Source organism: Berghia stephanieae, chromosome 4 (genome assembly GCF_034508935.2).
Source record: "Berghia stephanieae isolate SIO BIC M18660-M18661 chromosome 4, UCSD_Bste_1.3, whole genome shotgun sequence".
NCBI classification, from domain to species: domain Eukaryota; kingdom Metazoa; phylum Mollusca; class Gastropoda; order Nudibranchia; family Aeolidiidae; genus Berghia; species Berghia stephanieae.
Genome location: NC_088363.1, coordinates 22,198,723 through 22,217,784, shown reverse-complemented (window position 1 = coordinate 22,217,784; position 19,062 = coordinate 22,198,723). Strand labels below are relative to the sequence as shown.

The window sequence follows — 19,062 nt, the reverse complement described above, 5'->3', positions numbered from 1 at the left end:
GTTGTCTTGCATCTGTGTTTTGTTCTTTCTTTTTTTTATATACAAACGTTCTATGATAATTTTTCCTGAACATTTTGTTCATCAAATAGCAATTTTATAACAGCTGGATTTTATTCTTTACTCTCAGTAGTACCCCCCCCCCCCCTGAATATTTATCATTGACCAAAAAAAATCTTTTTTTGTGTTTTATTTTTCCATGCTATTCTTTTTGTTTTATATTTCAAATTACAGAAGGTGATGCTGAAACAAGGAATAATTTCAGATTTTCACCACCACAAGAGCCAGGATTGCAGGCGAATTTGACAGTGCAGTCAACTCCACTTGATGAATTTCTGATTTTGTTTTCGACACCAGTCTTAGAGTTTCTTATCAATGCTATCAATGCATATGCAGAGTACAGGTGTGCCCTCAACAATCCTCCTCTAAGACAGTCTGTTTTTAATTTTAACAACAGGAAACCTGTAACCAGGGCAGAGATTTACAAATTCCTGGCTGTCATAATTCAACTTGGTATCGACAAACCGCCATCGATTTGTGTATGCAGGGCATCCAAAGACTCATCGAGTTACAAACCTTGGTACCACCATATGTTTTCTCGCCCAAGATTTGAATCCATATTCCACAGCATGTTGCATTGCTCTGATTCTGCCACAGCCTCTCCAAAGGATAAAATAGAACCATTCATGAATATGCTTTTGGAAAATTTTAGATCTGCATTCTATCCATTTCAAAATCTTTCGCTGGATGAGATGGTTGTGGGATTTCAGGGGCGTTGGGTCTATAAAATGTTCAACCCCCAAAAGCCAAAGAAATACCACATCAAAGTCTTTGGCTTGACTGACAGCACTACAGGATATGTCATTAATCTCTTGACGTACTTTGGAGAAAAGACGCCTTACAATCCGGACGTTCCACAAGACAACGGGCAGGCTGTGAAAGTGTTTGAGACTCTTCTGCAACCATTCTCAAAGGGTCATCATCTCTTTGCTGATAGGTATTATACTACAATGAAACTTTTGGAAGCCTTATCAGCAAAGGGATTTTACCACACCGGCACGGTCAACACAAATCGGCGTGGTTTCCCTCAGGAAATTCGGTCTCTAAAATTGAAGCATTTAGAGCGCAAATGGTTCTTCACAACTCACACAAAGAGGCAGATATCTCTTGCGTCATGTGGAGGGACAAAAAAGCAAGAAATCCTGTAGTAGCTCGTTCAACAAAAGCATCTTGTGAAATGGCTACAACTATAAAAAAAGGAAAAGTAATGGAGAAACTCTCATCAATAACTATAACATGAATGGATGTGATCGGGTGGATCAACAGACAGGCTTCTACGGGACCTTCAACCGCAAGACGGTTAAATGGTGGGAGAAACTTTTTTATTTTTTGTTTGATTTGTGTGGGACCAATTCCCATATTTTATTCACCCTGTCTCAAAATAAAAAGATTCCTCTTCTGGATTTAAAAAAAAAATTGTCGAGGAAATGACAAAGCTTTCTGTGATATCTCGGAACGATGCCGATCGAGCTAGGGATGAAGCTCGTCAGTCTGGCCGCCCCTCTACCTCCATGCCTGAGAGGTTTGTAGGGAATCTACATCTCATCTCTCATTCGGAGAAGGACAGAGCATGTGTGTGATGCAACAGAGGCACAACGGGGAAGAAGAAAAGGACGAATTATTTCTGTCGTGGATGCTCGACTAAGCCTCATCTCCATGCAAAAAAATGTTAGAACCCTCATAAAAACATGTACGGAACCAGTTAATATGGTATAAAAATTATTATCATGGTTCCTTCTTAATTAGTTATTTTTTAAAATGATTTTTCAAAATTAGTCTCTAAAATTACTTTTTCTCTTCCGATTTCTTCCGAACCGTTCACATAGGCCTGGAGGCCATGTTTAACCACTTATTTCTAAAAAAACACGAGGTTTACAAGGCTACAAAAAAATTAGCAATATAGATTTATTGGCATAGATGAATTAGCATTGTTTTATGTTGATTGAAATAATATTTTTACTTCCCCACAATGTCCAAAATGGTGCTGAGGACAATTTTCTCTGAAAATTTGTGCATTTTCTTAATTTTTTCGTGATTTGAATGATTGCTGTAAGATAATTCCTTGTTTGTATGACAGCTGGGGTTTTTTTTTGTAATGTTGCTATACAAGTAGTGTATATATGTGATTATTAGTTGTAAAAGGCTTTTGTAAATACTTTGAGTTATAAAGTGCTGAAAATGACATTTTCTCAGGCTCGTAAAATAATATTCTAAGTCTAATAATCCATAAAAAATTCATTTGTCGTCCGATTTTGTTCTTTCTTTTTCTTGTGTTTTTCTTGTATCAATGATATATTTGATGTTAATCAAATAATATTTCAAAAATCTCATTACGAAAATATACTTTGTAGGACCTAATAGAGATTTCCCATCCCTCCTCTGACCTTTTTAAGTTACGATAATGCAACTATTGATGTAATTAATGACCACTTGAAAGCAATGTTCTGGTCTTGCCAGCATTGAATCAGCAGTTCACAGGTCATACTTCCTTACCTGATAACTGTTGCAAACAATTATCAACTTCTCTAATGTAAAGGTCACTATCTTCTCTAAGAATCTCTTACTCAATGTAAAATTTAAAATATACACCAATAAAGAGGGCTCAATGCATACCTCTAGAACATTCTACCCTCTGACCATGGAATCATAAGCGAAAACATGATTTGTCCTTCAAACTCAGTCTTCAAGGAGGATCCAACATGCTTGCATTATGTCTTCTTCACAACTTCTCTATATTTTCTCAGGTCAATCACAAATTACACATATATTCCATCTTGAGAAACAAAATTACTTAGCCTCCATTGGCTCTTGATTATCTTTTTCTTCCCAAGTAGCCTAACAATGCGCTCTCATGAAACTATTGGTTCCATTAAAACACAATCATTTACTTTCTTCCTCTTTGCTGAAACCTTACTTTCTGTTTCTTCACTGTTCCTTGTGTGCTTTCTTTTCTCCTGCACACTTCCTGAATTGTCTGTATGAATTCCATATTGAGCATTTACTGTTTTATTCTGCTCTACTGTTTGGATGTCTGCTTTTATTGCACATTTATCTTCATTTAAATTGTTACGTGAACACTCACTTTTATTTTCCATTTGAACTCCTTTGATTTCTGCCTTCCTTTTTCCTTGAATTTTTTTTAACTTTTCAGAATCATATCTCAAAATCCTTTCAAAGCAAGCTATAAAAATATCACAAGTTAAGTGGTTTTCTGGTGTAAGAGATAAAAAGCATTGATGATTCAAAAACCAACCAGAACCACGACTATTTGGCCAGCCTGGCATGACTGGTAAGAACTGAAACCAACGTTTGACCTTTAACAAGACTTCCTCTACAACTTCCTCATTTATCTGCCTGCAATTTGAGCAGGTGTAATAAACCACCCTCTGAACATTGGGAAATTGTAATGCATGCCTGAGTAGTGATATGTATTGCCACTTTAAAACTGCTGGAATTTTGACAGGGGTCTCTTCTCCAGGAATGCCTGAAAATAAAAAAGAAGCTCAGGTAAGAATATACACAAAGGAGCAGTATTTTCCATTAAGTTTACACAAAAGGAATTAAAAGACTCTATAAAATACCATAATATGGTCAAGAGATAATCAACTGCCAAGAGCAACAAGCATAAACTTGTATGATCTCAATTTAAAATTTCAAAATTGGAGAGAAAAACCTGTATCAAAAATAAATATATAAATAAAATAAAGATGCAAGATTTGGATATTATTTAATCTATTTTATCACTTCAAAGGTTTAGTAATAATTTTACATTATTATGTTTAGTTTGGATTCGGAACAGGTGGTGGGTAAAATAATTTGAAAATAGGTATATATTTTCTTTATAAAATCATGTTAAAAAAACCTGGCTGAGGAGTAAAAAAAAAATAAGATTCGCAACCTCCTCCCGATCTCCTTTATCTCTCAAAAAGAAAAAGAAAAAAACATATCTGCTGAAATCCAGTCAAGACGTGAAGTTATGAAAATATTCATTTTTTAAACATTCCTTAGAAAAAACAATGACAATGACTTATTTTAAAGTTCTGTAGAAACAAAACGCCACATGATAATACAATGACTCTTTGGCATTCACAGCCGTTTACTGCTTTCACTTTAGTTCGACAGGTAAATTTTGCTGGACGCTAGTTCATAACAGATGGCGAGTCACGGCCTGTGCCGAAAGGGAAAATGAGCAATTTTTCCTATTTTGATGATTTTTTTCTCAAGTTCAAAGTAGCGTAGTAAAGATGCTATGAGATGTAGCAATAAGATATTTTAGAGTCATAACAAGTGGTTTACATACTTTTATTTGATATAATTTTAGTAGATCATTTGGGATTAGATTTTATAGGAAATAACCATAAAAATGGGTCAGAAATTTTAATTACTTCAAACGATATAATCAAAAATTACATAGTTATCTGAGTTTATACAAATAAATGAGAAATACTGCAATAATCATCAATATTCACAGAGTAGAAATATATAATCAAAGTCGTTTTGTAATGAAGCATTGTTGAGATATCCGCTCACCTGTACAGCAATATCTTTTTTGACAGCAATAAAAAAAATTCGTGATCACCGAATTGTAGGGGTTTGTTGATCAAATGATCAAAACGAACTGGTTTTAGTAATGGCAATTGACAATTCTTAGGAAAAGATATGTAATATGCATTCCTTTGACGTTTGTATAGATGTAAACTATATAATAATAATAATAAATAATAATAATAATAATAATAATAATAATAATAATATAATAATAATAATAATAATAATAATATAATAATAATAATAATATAATGATGACGATAATAATTACAATAATAATAAGGACAATAATAATAATAATAATAATAATAATAATATGATGATGATGATGATGATGATGATGATGATGATGATGATGATGAGCATTTTCATGAAAATAATATAGTGGCTATCACCTAAACGCCTGCTAATTTTGGAAAAACGCATTAATTTCTCTTTAAAAATAGCTTTCGAAATGGCCGTTTTAAAAAAAAATGGAATTCGCCTATAATATGTCCCCCTGACAGAAAGGAATTAAAAATAGAAAGAAAGAAAGAATAAAGAATTTTACTGAATCATTTGCGGCCAAAGAATTGACTCATCGCCTCCGAGAGTTTTATTTAACTTCCCAACGCCCCAAATTACTATCAATTCATTCAATATAATTTACTCCTCCCCACTCCACGCCCTCCGGCACTTTCCTTCCATGTCCCTCAAACTGCTTTCTTTCCATGGAGCGTCCAATCAGCTTTTTACAATTGCCCATTTCCAATTGGCTGCTGAATAAGGACAATTCTAATTTCAATTGTCCACCACTCGGTCATCAGCAAAGTCAAGAAAGCTCCTCCTACTCAAATCACACATACCCACGAATATGATAGGCCTTGTAGACCAGTCACTGGTCTTTGATGTTACACAACCATCCGCCAGCTTTGATCACATCGCTTTTCATGATGTCACTCAATATCTATCTTCTTCTCTCGACCCTGTTGACTGTACCACGTGTCAACATAAAAGAATGTCGCGGTGAGGTGCGAATCGTGAAGATGGAATGACGTAGCTGTGTTAAAGTTATAGGTTCAAAGTTCAATTGTCAGAGAGAACTGATAAGAGATCAAACTGAGGTGGTAAAATGAAAATAGGTTCGTGGTAAAACGTTGCATAAATTAGTTTTATGTTATGTACACAAACACACACACACACACACACACACACACACTTACTCTCTCTCTCTCTCTCTCTCCAGTGCTGCGACAAAAAAAAAAGGAAGCCGACCAGATAGCTAATACTATTTAAAATGGAAATTTGTTGAAAATGGTCTGCTTATTGAACAACCAAAGCATCGTGGATAACAGAAATGATCATTGTGAATCAGTGGAAACACGTGATATCGATGTAATACTAATACTAGTAATAATCATAAAATATCAGTGTATTTATCTTACTCTTGATCACCACTGTAATAATAACAATATTATTATTATTAATATAATAATAATAATAATAATAATAATAATAATAATAATAATAATAATAATAATAATAATAATAATATAGTAGTAGTAAAAAATAAATAAAATCAATTTTTTGACAATAAAAAATCGTGATAAACGCATTGAAAAGGACGGAAGGGGGGGGGGGGGAGGACTAATGATCAGATAATCAAAATGAACTGTTATTTTAAAATAAATTGACAATCATAGGTAAAAATAAGTTATAAGTATTCCTCTGAACTTTGTATAGATCTTAACATATTTTTATACTTTTTATTAACATACGTAAAACCTCACGATTATTTTAAGGAACAGCATCTAATTAATCAACCAACGTTCTATTCTCTTTTTTTTCACCGGTGGAACTTCACTTGCTAATTCTGGAGCAGTTTGCATGAAATGTTTTATAACCACATATCTCATTTGAGCCCTTTCACAGCTTATTCGGCAGAGCCCATTTGCATTGAGATAATGCTTGTTTTCAGTATGACCATTCATCTGAGTAAAGAAAAAAAAATCATTAGTTATTATTGATATTGATGATGATGATGATGATGATGGTGATGTTGATGATGATGATGATGATAATAATAATAAGAAGAAGAAGAAGAATTGTAATAATAAGAGTTATAATAATATTATTGATTGTTAGTAATAATACGATAGTGATCGCCTAGATGCCTGCTAATAATAATAACGTAATAATTTTCCTTTAAAATATAGTTCTAAATGCCCGTTATTCAAAATGGAATCCGCCTATATACCCACTCTGACATATTTTTAGCAAAAATAAGATAGAGAAAGAAGTTTACTGTAGCATTTGCGGCCAAAAAATTGATTTATCACCGGCCTGCGAGAGCCTTATTTGACACCTAGACAACGCCCCAAATTACTTTCAATTCATTTCAAATTTACTCCACCTCTCCAGAAATTTCATCCCATGACATCCAAACTGCTTTCTATCCATGGAGTGCCAATCATATGTTTACAATTACCAATTTCCAACTGGCTGCTGAAAAGGGGCAATTATAATTTCAATCATCCACCAGTCGGTGATCGGCAAAGTCAAATAAGCCCCTCCCACTCAAATCACATATCCCCTCGAATGCTCGGCATTGTAGCGCAGTCCACTGGGCTTTTGAGGTTACACAATCATCCGCCACCTTTGATTACATCGCTTTTGATGATGTCATAATATATCTATCTACCCTCTTTTCTCACGCCCGTTGACTGTATCAACGGGCGATGTAGAAGAATAACGAGGGAAGGTGCGAATCGTGAAGACGGAATGGCAAATTGGTGTGAAAGTTATAGGTTCAAAGTTCAATGCAATAAAAATCGTTCCGTGCTAAAAATGTGCGTACATGAGTTTTATACACACACACACACGCGCGCGCGCGCTCTCTCTCTCTCTCTCTCTCTCTCTCTCTCTCTCTCGTGTGTGTGTGTGTACTACTACTACTACTACTACTTCTACTACTACTACTACTGCTGCTGCTGCTGCTGCTACGATTACTACTATTACTGCGCTATCATCATCAACATCATCATCATCACAATAAAACAACAACAACAACAACAACAACAACGTTATCATCACACTTGGACTCGTGTTCTTATGTCTCTGGAGTTTGAATACGGGACTATTTTGTTAGCCAACAAAGAATTAGACAAGGTGTGTTTACACATTCATTGTGCAGAAACCTGTCATTACAAATCGGTGAAATAAATGCTATATTAAAAGTAGATTATTACTCTTGTATTTACTACCATGTGTTAGGGTAACAAAACTCAGATAACATCAATTTGAATTTTTTAAACAATTAAAAATATTTTTCAGGTTAATTTTAAATAGAAAAATATACATGTTTCAAGAAAGAATAAAGTATACTCACCATTTCTTGATATCAATGAAAATAATTGCGTCTTGAAGATGAAAATGTGGCCGTTATATCCATATAAAATGGAAAAATATAGAAGAAGTGTATGGTCAGCAATTGCAGTGTAAAAATGAACGATTTTACGAAATCTGTCCTATAGCCTGACTGACAATGAAATCCAAGCGGTGCATTCTACCTGCAGGGATAAATATAGGCCAGTTTTCACGTTCTGGACATCTGTTATGACGTAACCGCACGGTGGTCTCCCCGTCATCGACGGTGGGTCGTTCCCATTGGGGGTGAGGCGGTAGTAAACTAAAGTGAAAGATTTCTAGTGTAATAAACGGCTGTGCATTGCTTCATATTAGTATTGATAAGACAATGGATAAAAATGCCCATATCTTACAAAAAGAAAAACATGCGGACATTTGTGATGATTCTACTATCTGTCTTCAATTCAATATCAACCTCATCTCAATTTCTTCCATCTCTTTAATGTTTGGATTGAGTGGGAATGTGCTTTCAAGCTATATCCCCCCACCCACACACACACTAAAAGGTATTGATGGCTTTGGTTGCAAACAGTTCAACTCCACATTATGCAATGTTCTAATTTTAGGTCAAGATCACTCTCCAACCAATGACTTATATCTATAAATATTGAATAAAACTATCCAATGAAAATGCTACCAAGCCTAGCCCATGAAAATGTGTACAACTGAGAGCCAACACGAGTAAAATTTTGAAAAAATGCATACAATCATAAAATGATACCATTAGATAAATATACCATGAGGGAATATAGATAATCCATCAAACAAGATATCTGATGTCAACAGGGATCACCCATGCTGACCAAAGCGAGCAAATTAGGGGCTAATAATCTTGCCCAAGAAAAAAAAAATGAAAGCGCCTGAAGCAGGGCCCAAATCTGCGACCTTCTGGGTCAGAGTGCAATGCCTTAAATAATTAATGCTAAATCTGATGATGGGCATTAGATCATACTAGCCATTCTATAATCGATATTTAAATTAATAAATAAACTTACTCTGTATAGACTAGGTATCAACTTCCATAATCCATAATATATACATCTGATATGACAAAGTCGGATAATATTGTACTGAGCTCTCTATATGAATTTCCGGGTAAAAAAAAAAACAACAAAACAGTACACTATAAGAATGTATGATTGTTAAAAATGCCTTTATAATAGAAATTTAATAATGCCCACAATCCTCAGCAAAATGTGTACAATGAACAAAATGCATAAGTATAGGCATTTTTATTATAAAGTTGGGGCACCACTGCTATATTTTGACACGAGATGAAAATGTTAATGATCATGCTTGAGCAAACATTCACAGAAGTTGACTACATTACTTCTCACCATTACAGTTGTTTGAAGGATCCAGAAGTATCATGGTGACATTTGCCATGTCTTCACTGAATGGTGACAATGTCAGGAAGTCTTGGGCAATGGTCTCTACACAGGAAGCACCTGTGCTCTGGAGAACAGAACTCATTTTAGACAACTCTTCCGCATCCTGACTCAAAGTTACCACTCGTCTGTGAAAGAGATAGAGAAGTATTATTGGTTAAAGCAGCTACAATTTAGACAAAAACTAGTAATAATAATAATGATAATAATAATAATAATAATAATAATAATAATAATAATAATAATAATAATAATAATAATAATAATAATCATAATTATTATTAAATTCATCTTTACGATTTTTTAGCAATTTGAATTAATGCCTAGGGGACTGAAAAACTTTCTTGCATAATCCTTCATTGACTCCCTGTTTCTTTGATTTGAGCCTGTAGCTTTTTGACATTTGTCATTGTTTAGGGAAAATTCAATTCTACAAGACTTGATGGTAGCAATGCACTCACATTTTTATACAACTAAGATTTCAATATGTATATAGTATTGTAACAAGATAAACAACTCTGCATTAGATAAAAAGTTAAATCTCAGATTTCATCTCACCATAACAACCACTTTGCTATCAGCTGATGTATTTTATATCAAATCATTCTAATTAGGATCAGATACAGAAGGACATTAGCTAGTTCAATTAAATGAGAGCTCAAGTACACTTGACCATTTAAAAAAAAATAATGGTCCATGTTTACAACAATGAAGAAACTCCATTTATAACACTTGTTTACCTTTGGGTTTATTCAAATGACCAATAAAGTTTTATGTTGGAAAGAATAAGATGAAAAGAATTGAGTTGAAAATCAAAATGATAAGAACTGAGAACTTTAAGGGTTTTGAAGGATAAGAAGCCATATTCACCTCCCTTGATTACATTTATTTGAATTCAAATGTTAAAGTTAAGATTAAAACATACTTTTCAGCAACAGTAACGTAATGGCATTTTGAGGCAATAAGGCATAAATCTTTCTTTTTATGTTGAATTACCATCTCATCACTCTTTGACTCTTTGCCTTTCTACTTGGCATGCAATGCCAACAACCAAAACATCAAATCAATACCAGGAAGCATGGACTATATACTAAGCTTAAACAATTATTGCATGATGATCTAAATTAAATAAAAAGATCTTACTAAAGTGGGGGCTGTTTTTTATACTAATATTTACATTTTTAAGCAGCTAAACATAATAAAATCGAAGACTAAATTTTATACATCATTGAACAATATGATGGAAAAAAATGTTAATGTTGGTTGTGACAATAAAGAAGAATTCTTAGCTTTACCCCTGGTTCCTCATTAGAGAGGCAAGATGACTGGTACTGTTGGATGGGGAAGCACAACAGTTAAGCACGACAGAGCCAGGTGGAGGATTTAATACATTGGCAGGGACACAGCTGGCCTAGAATAAAAGAGAAGTCATAATAAAAAAAAATCACATGGAGAATATTACAATTCATACAATGTAAATGAAAAATAGAGGGCTCATTAAAGCAATAGGTCTAGATAGTTGTCGGATTCACATCAAAATATGCACAGAGGATGAGACAGACATTTATCTTTTTGTACAATGTATCCTAATCAAAACAATTCAACTTTAAGTAGAGTTCAAAAGGTGTATACCCTTTCTTGTATGACAAGAGTTCCATCTTTCACCAATCTGTCCTTGTGAAGGTCTGTGTTTAAGGGGAAAACCAAAACATCACCTAACAAAGGATCCAAACCAAATTCCCGTTCACTTAAAGTCAACACATGCTCCTTGAATCTGGCAAAGACAAAATAATAAATAATTTCTTTCTTCCACATTGTTAAATACAAGTTAAATTTTGAATGTATTTCTATGCATTTACTGGGGAACTAGTATACACGTTGCCAAAATAGCATTTAATTTATCAAAAGCAGCAATAAGATAGATAGTAAAAGCTTTATTGGATGGCTGTACAAAACATGAATATTTCAAGATACAGAATCTTTTAAGTTTATTTTGTGTTTTGGAGATAAAGGCTCTCTGCCTGAAATACTTATATTTTGCAATTCACACCTGCCTTTTCATTTTACCTTTAGCTTATATATAACTTTTTAACTTACACTTTTATATAGCGCAATGTGTGTTGAAAGTGCTTTACAAAGATCCTAAGCCAAAGCAACACTTAACATGGAGGACAAGACATGATGTCTATGAAGCGTTATTACAATTTTTCTTTTCCACAGAGACAACAATATTAATGGATAGGTACTTATTTTACACCCGAGTACACTGAGAGAATGAGTGAGTAAAGAGCCTTTTCCAAGGGCTGACCTCTGTGCTGCCCAGAGCGGGACTCAAACCAGGGATCTATTGGTCCATAAGTAAGTGTCATAACATTACACCACAATGATTCAGGTAGCATATCACCATTCTTTGCTTGACACCGACCATTAAAATTTAGATACTTGCATTGATGTATCATAGTTAAATCAAGCTCAATGGGCTTCACAGTACATCATTCAATCGTCAATGTAGAACTAAATTTCCAAGTTCAGAACCCCTTTTATCACGATAGCCAGGTAATTATTCACTGATGATTGAAATAATGTGTGGTTGATTTTGCTTTCTTATTTATGGGATGATTTTTTCTTAATTTTCTTCCGCTTTTCTGGGATTCTTTCTTAGTGTATAATTTCAGCTTTGTCTAACATTCTATCATTTATTTTCAGAGGTTTTGGTTTATTGGGTTTATTTTTTTTTTGTGTGTGTATTTTTCCTCCTGTCAAATTATTATCTTACATCAGGGCCTGCTTACAATATTATTTCACCTTAGGACAAAAAATATGAGTTCAAGAGTTTTGCAGTACACTGACAATAACTTTGTAACAAGCAAGACACCAAAACACTCATCTATCAATGCCATATTGTCTCAGAAGTATTTTACTATATATCTTATCAAAATACTTTGGCATATTTGATTACTGGCTGATATGATGGATATCAGACATATGGTAACTAAAGCCCATACCATATACCATGTAATACCTGTAAACCGGTAACCTTCCTACATAATCCCATCCATCCTCACATAATATATTTATGACATCTTGGACAGAGAAAGCCATCAAGTTCACTCTAGCAAAGCATGGGAGACCAGGAATGCCTTAAGGAAGATAAAAAAAAGTCTTAATGATTTATAATTGATCAATCTTTGAATTTATAAGTATCCTGTACTTTTTTTTAATCTCCAAATATCTGGATATAAATAATTTATAAATGGCATTACTAAATATCCTACTGCGATGCATACAGAGTTTAAAAGTTTATAGTTTCTCCATTACCTTGATAGTGGATGACAAAATTTCTCAGGCCAATAAATAAAGAGATAGATAAGAAGAAAATGATTTTTTTTAAAAAACAAAAAACAACAAAATCTAAATATGCTTTCATCTAAGATTTTATAAAACTATTCTTCTCAAAATAGACATAGATATCTCATAATTTTTAAATTTTTTAAATTTTGTTGTGTTGTTTATTTTGAAATCATCCTATTCTAACACCATGAACTGTTCAACTGGGTTCCACAACTGAAAAAGGACTTCCTATATTTTGGGGGCATTATCGTCAGTGATTAAATAAACAAAATACAGGTACCTTTTGTTGATCCAGGTTTTTTTCTCAAGCAATCTGTTAAAGATGATGTATTATTTTCCTTTAAAAATGAATCATAGGCATCTTTGATCCTTACGTCATGCCTTCGCATCAATTGCTACAAATGAAAAGAGAATACTCAATGATACAACCAGGAAGAGAGTGTTAAATACTAACCCACTGTTTTTAATGGTATAATGTAAGTTCTTAAAAAATCATATCTCCCTTTCTACAGAATACAAATTTTATATTCAAGTAAAATCTCTTGTGTATTATAAGGTAAGTTCACAAACTTTAAAAATAAAATTCCTATTGACTGTTGGTATATTATTCTACTCATAAAGGCATTTTTCTTCTTAATTTAAATCAGAAACATTTTAAAGGCATATCGAAAGAGCAATATTTTATTTTTTTAGGGACAACTCATAATATTTTTGCTATTATGCTACAGACAAATCAGGTTTTCCCAAAACCAAAGGAGTAAAATAAAGCATTCTTTTTACATTGTAACGAGGAGCACATTCAAATTCAGTCCCAATCAAGTGTTGAAAAAGCAGAACGCTTGCCAGCTCAAAATTTTTGTTGATGATTTTTTCATCTAGCAATGGGGAACCGCATCTGTTGAGAATGTCTTTCAAGATAGTCCGATATCTGATGCTTTCACTGACAAGGGTAAACAACTGACGAAGATTCTGAAATATTTCAACAATACAGGTTTAATTGAAATAAGGCCTATTCACTTTCTACAATCTAAAATCAAATGTTGACAGTAATCTATACTTATTCTTTCGAAGTTAATTTTGATCATGGAACAACTTACCTTATGATATCAAGCTTCTGAATCTTTATAGATGCACTACAGACAATATCAGGAAAACACCATAATTCTTAATTATATTTTTCTGTTGGATATGTGTACATCAAAGGTAATATTCAGTTTAGTATATTATTTAAAGAAGAAGAAGGAGAAGAAGAAGAAGAAGAAGAAGAAGAAGAAGAAGAAGAAGAAGAAGAAGAAGAAGAAGAAGAAGAAGAAGAAGAAGAAGAAGAAGAAGAAGAAGAAGAAGAAGAAGAAGAAGAAGAAGAAGAAGAAGAAGAAGAAGAAGAAGAAGAAGAAGAAGAAGAAGAAGAAGAAGAAAAAGCTCCTCTTGACTTGACAAATATGTTGCACCCGCATGTCATGAAAATGTCCATATGATGCATCTGAGCATCCCATTGCCTAAATCTTAGCAAGTTGTTACACATTTTACATTATTAATTACTTATTAAATTTGTTATAGTTATAACTAAAGATACAACATAAATACATTTCACAATCACTAATTTGGTGTGTAGAAAAAAAATTATGGCAAGAGAAGGAAGATGATAATATCAAAAGAAAATGTAAGAACTGTTCAAAATGAGATCAAAAACATGTACATTAGTCTCATAGGATAACATTGAGAATTCAAACTCAAATGCAGGCAACGGCTCCATGAAGTAAACAATTTAAGTGAAACATCTTTAAGGGACATACAATATAAGACTAAAAAGAAAAAGAAAAAAAGGAGGGGGGAAGGGGGGCAGGGGGAGACGTTAATTTTAAGTCTTTCTCCTTTTGGCAAAGGAGACCTTGGACAAGGACAGAAGGTCGTTTTGGATCACCAATGAAATCAAAGATAATCAACCAATCATTTGTAGATTTTATATACACAATAATTTCGGCTTAATTTTTACAAGTGTGAACACTCAAGAGATCAATCCATTTAACTTTATATTTCCTTTAAAGATATAAATCTATTTTATCGATAAAAAAGGAGCCATAAATCAACTCCATTAACATTTTTTTTTTTAAATCAAAGGTTGACTAAATATTCATTTATCAATCAAAACTAAAAAATTACCTTAAACTTGGAAGAATGAATCAGAGAACTGGCATTATCCTCTTCCAAGTCGAGCTTCAAAATTTTGGCAGCCTCATGATGGAGTTCTGTCACAGTATCATCCATACATTGACAAGCTTGGTTCTCATCGCATTCAAACAAATTCTCACAATTGAAGTCCATGGGTTTCTTTCTTCTTTCAAAGCAGGCAACAAAAGTACTGGAAGTTAAGTGCTCCTCAGGCGATACTCGTAAAAAACTTTTGGAATTCAAATACCACTCAGAGCCTCGACTGTGTGGCCAATCTGGTAAGACTGGCAGAAAGTTGAAATCATTCCTAAAATCATACATGACTTCCTGTACTACTTCTTCACCTTCCTCCTCAAGCATTGAAGACATTGAATAGACAACTCGTTGAACATTGGGAAATTGTAGAGCATGTCTAAGTAAAGATTTCTGGTGGCGTTTTAAAACTTTTGGTTCTTTAGGAGAGATTCCTTGTTCATCTGTTGACAGTGGAATGCCTAGAAAAACACCCAAGAAAGAAACAAACTGAAGTTGATATTTTAATGTCAAGGAACTTCACAATTCAAATAACAAACAGTCAACGTTTTACTGACAATGTTCAATATTAATAAACTACATCCTCCACAATCCCATTACCTCAAGGACCTTATCCACTGTACAATTTTCTCAATTGCTTCTCTCTTGTTACTATCCATAAATTTAAGCACTCAAATGGTAGTAATTTACAGCCACATTAAATAGTGTTGGGGCAAGGCATACAAAACACAAATGCAAAATTAAAACTTGTAATGACTTTATCCTATAATTTCCTTTGACTCTTTCTTAAAACTTCACCAAATTTCACATTATTTTAATAAAATTCGGCTTTCTACATGGCCATGAATTTCTATCAGATTTTTTTATAAAGTAGAAACGTAATCCTTACAGAGATTCTTTGGATCAGTTCATTTCGGGTTGAAATTGTACCTGAGTCATTGTCAAGTTATCTCCTCAATAAGAACTAGACATTTTCAATCAGATTTATACCAGTGACTGTGCTAGCTAATCAAGCTGAGTTACACTATGCTGGAGAAAGAATCCACTCTTCATCTGCTCTGTCAACTAGTCCTTTGTCAATTTGGGAAATATGGTCATTGCCAGGCAAGTGCTCAGCTACCACAAGCCACAAGTTTGAATCAATGATGTCAATGTATTCTTGACTGTCTAATGATCCATTTATTAACTTTTTAAAACTTGCGTTCTTCCAAAAACCTAATGACTTTCGTCACTAAATTGTATTTTACTAATCTCCGTTAGAATTTCAATGTTTTTGCTACTTGAAGTGTAAAGTTTTTTGTTTGTTTTTAGAGCCTTATACGACCATTGTAAATCACATCTTATAGTTTGATATTAGCTGTTGTGCTCCTAATGTTCATCAGTAAAATGCTTTCTTCTTTCACCCATCTGATTAAAACAGCATTATTTTGTAAAGAGATTATTTTCTTGGTATTCTATGTTGGAACTTTTAGTAGTAATGTCTTCTGATATCTAGCTATGGCATTGGAGAAATTTCTCCTTGCTTCTAATTGTTTTCATCCAATTTTAGATAGATTGACAATTTATTGTCGCATACAGCATTTTTTCTTCTAAATATCCATCTCTATTTCAGTAGTAGGCAATCCGTTATATAGAATGAAAAAAATAAATAAATAAATAAAACTATCTGGCATGGTCAGAGACAGAAAAAATGGGAATTATTTATGATCTATCTCATCTTGCAGTAGTTTTTGATGGCTTGGTTTAAAGAGGGCCTTATTGGGCATATTGACAACAACAAATTTTTAATATATTATGTCTGTGCGCAAATACTTTTGTACATGACTGTATACACTAATAACAAATAACTCATCATAGATTAACATGAATAAAAATATCTCCAACAAAACATCTGCCAGTTTCCCTCTCATTAAGAGACCCCAGACAGGGCCTAGCAACCAGATATAATACACAAAGCTACTTGAAATGAACAACTAGTATAAAAAAGAGCGCCAAGAAATGTTCTCTCCCAACCCTGAGGGATTCTCTACACAATGTATTTCCCTTCTAGGACTGTAATACCTTTGGCATTGCAAGGAGGATCCAAAAGGATCATGGTGATGTCAGACACTTCTTTGCTGTCCAATGACAAAGTAAGGAAGTTTTGAGCAACTGTATCCACACACTTGACACCAGTTGACTGATGAATGGACTTCATTTTATCTAATCCCTTGGCATTTCGATCTAAGGCAATCACTCGACTGGAGAAAGAAATAAAAAGAGAAAATAATGATATTGGTGCTATGCATTCAGTTAAAATACTCACCAGATCTGCCTCCCAGATGAATTGCTCCAACACACAAAACTGCTATGTGTAATCTGTCACATTTACAGTTTGTTTGAGGGACTTGAGTGAGATTTAATCACCTAACTGGAAGTCTATTAACTATAACAAAGCGCAGAGAGACATCAAATTAATTCATTCTAAATCAGAGATCATCGCAAACAATTTTGAAAAAGAAAAGAAGAAAATTGAGAGGGCACCTAGCAAGGTTTTTTTTGTTTGTTTTATTTTAAAAGGTTTTTCGCTGCCAGCAACACATTTAAGTCACTCCAGCCCCAGTAAAAAAAGAAGACAATAGGATGGTCAAAACATTTTAGATTTACAATTAGAATTAGAAGGACATGAGAAAAAAAGAGGACAAAGAGGAATGGTACAAATATAGATTCCAAGAGCACACTTTCAATGTACTTAGTATGACATCGCTTAAGTCTCATCCAGACACAAGCACATGAACCCACTAAGAGTAAGAGGAATACAGTCAAATGCTAACAGATCGTTATATATTCAAAAATAATATATATATATATATATAAGTACATAACATAGACCTGTAAATGAGCTCTATAAAAATTGACTGAGACTGAAACTGAACCTCGCTGAAACTCTTTGTATCGTATCAGAAAAATCCAAAGAATCGAGATGAATAGTAAACAGCAAGCTCACCTGAGCAAAACAATGGCAGAAAACTAATTTACGTGGGAATTAATTAGGCTACTTACAATTGTTTCTTATAATTAGATACCCACATTAGTGAAGAAACGGTCAACCAGTTTGTTAACAAAACACAAGGCAATCGAAATGTGCTTGTAGCAATCATATAACTTTCGATTTGAAGGTATCTTCATAACGCACTTCCGGTTTTCGCATTAAACTTTTTCATACTTTTAGGTTCTACCAAGTAAATGTGGTCAATTTTGGCTTAGATGAAACAGTGAAATTTATCACTCAGCGGCTCAGTTAAAATTGGCTACAATTGGGATCACGACAGGTTTGGAAAGTGAAAAGATAATTTCACGAAGGCTGTGTGAAAATACACTGGGGTGTGTTCAGACATGAAAATTCTAAGAACCGTTGCTTAGCCTTGGCAATATATTTTTTATATATATATTTTTTATATATATTTTTTTTTTTTTTTTTCAAAATGGCGGCGCTGAATAGCGATCCACAGTTACACCTATGTGATGAATTCTTTTGATATTTATTTGTTTCATGGCAACGTTTCACTCATTTACGTATTAAACGTTGTATGATTGTTCGTATTAATGAATGGTATGTACTTCAAACTTTAACGTTTAGAGTTCTGCTTCAAATCCTCGGAAAAATCGTTCGTATCAATGTTTTTGTCTCAAGGAAATCGAAATGGCGGCGGCCTTGTTTACTTCCGACACAAAAGTGCACCACTAATTTCATCTTATTTCGCGATTTGTTGATTGAAGACCTATCCTTCGCTTAATATTATATAAAGCATTGTATGATGATTTAGAATTACAAAGAGGCATCAAAAATAATAAACCATCCTGTTGATGAAGTAGAAAGAATTCATGGAAAAACAATAGAAAGGAAAGCATTCTCAATTACCAACAATAAAAAAACATATTTTATACCATGAATTTGATATTTTGCCATCTGGAGAAGTTTTTGTCAGATTAAATGTGGAACTAACAAGTATAAATCAACGTTCGTTCCATCAGCAATAAAAATTTGAATATTTCATATGGTACAGCAAAACCAAGGATTGATGCGTTGACTGATTGACTGATTAATTTGTTTAATGTTAGGCTAGATGAA

At 33.5% G+C, this 19,062-nt stretch overlaps 1 protein-coding gene across 1 annotated transcript in view; it reads right to left on the bottom strand.

Annotated features, from left to right (window-relative positions):
• Positions 1–2,307: 2,307 nt before the first annotated feature.
• Positions 2,308–19,062, bottom strand: part of LOC144970235 (uncharacterized) — a 34,680-nt gene continuing 17,925 nt past the window's right edge. The window contains exons 8-16 of the mRNA XM_078909670.1: positions 17,013–17,191; positions 14,910–15,412; positions 13,530–13,718; positions 13,030–13,144; positions 12,421–12,538; positions 11,031–11,172; positions 10,694–10,809; positions 9,348–9,526; positions 2,308–3,541 (exon numbers count right to left, since the gene is read on the bottom strand). Coding sequence (XP_078765796.1) covers positions 2,907–3,541; positions 9,348–9,526; positions 10,694–10,809; positions 11,031–11,172; positions 12,421–12,538; positions 13,030–13,144; positions 13,530–13,718; positions 14,910–15,412; positions 17,013–17,191 — 2,176 coding nt within the window. The 3' untranslated portion in view covers positions 2,308–2,906. The remainder of the gene's footprint in view (positions 3,542–9,347; positions 9,527–10,693; positions 10,810–11,030; positions 11,173–12,420; positions 12,539–13,029; positions 13,145–13,529; positions 13,719–14,909; positions 15,413–17,012; positions 17,192–19,062) is intronic.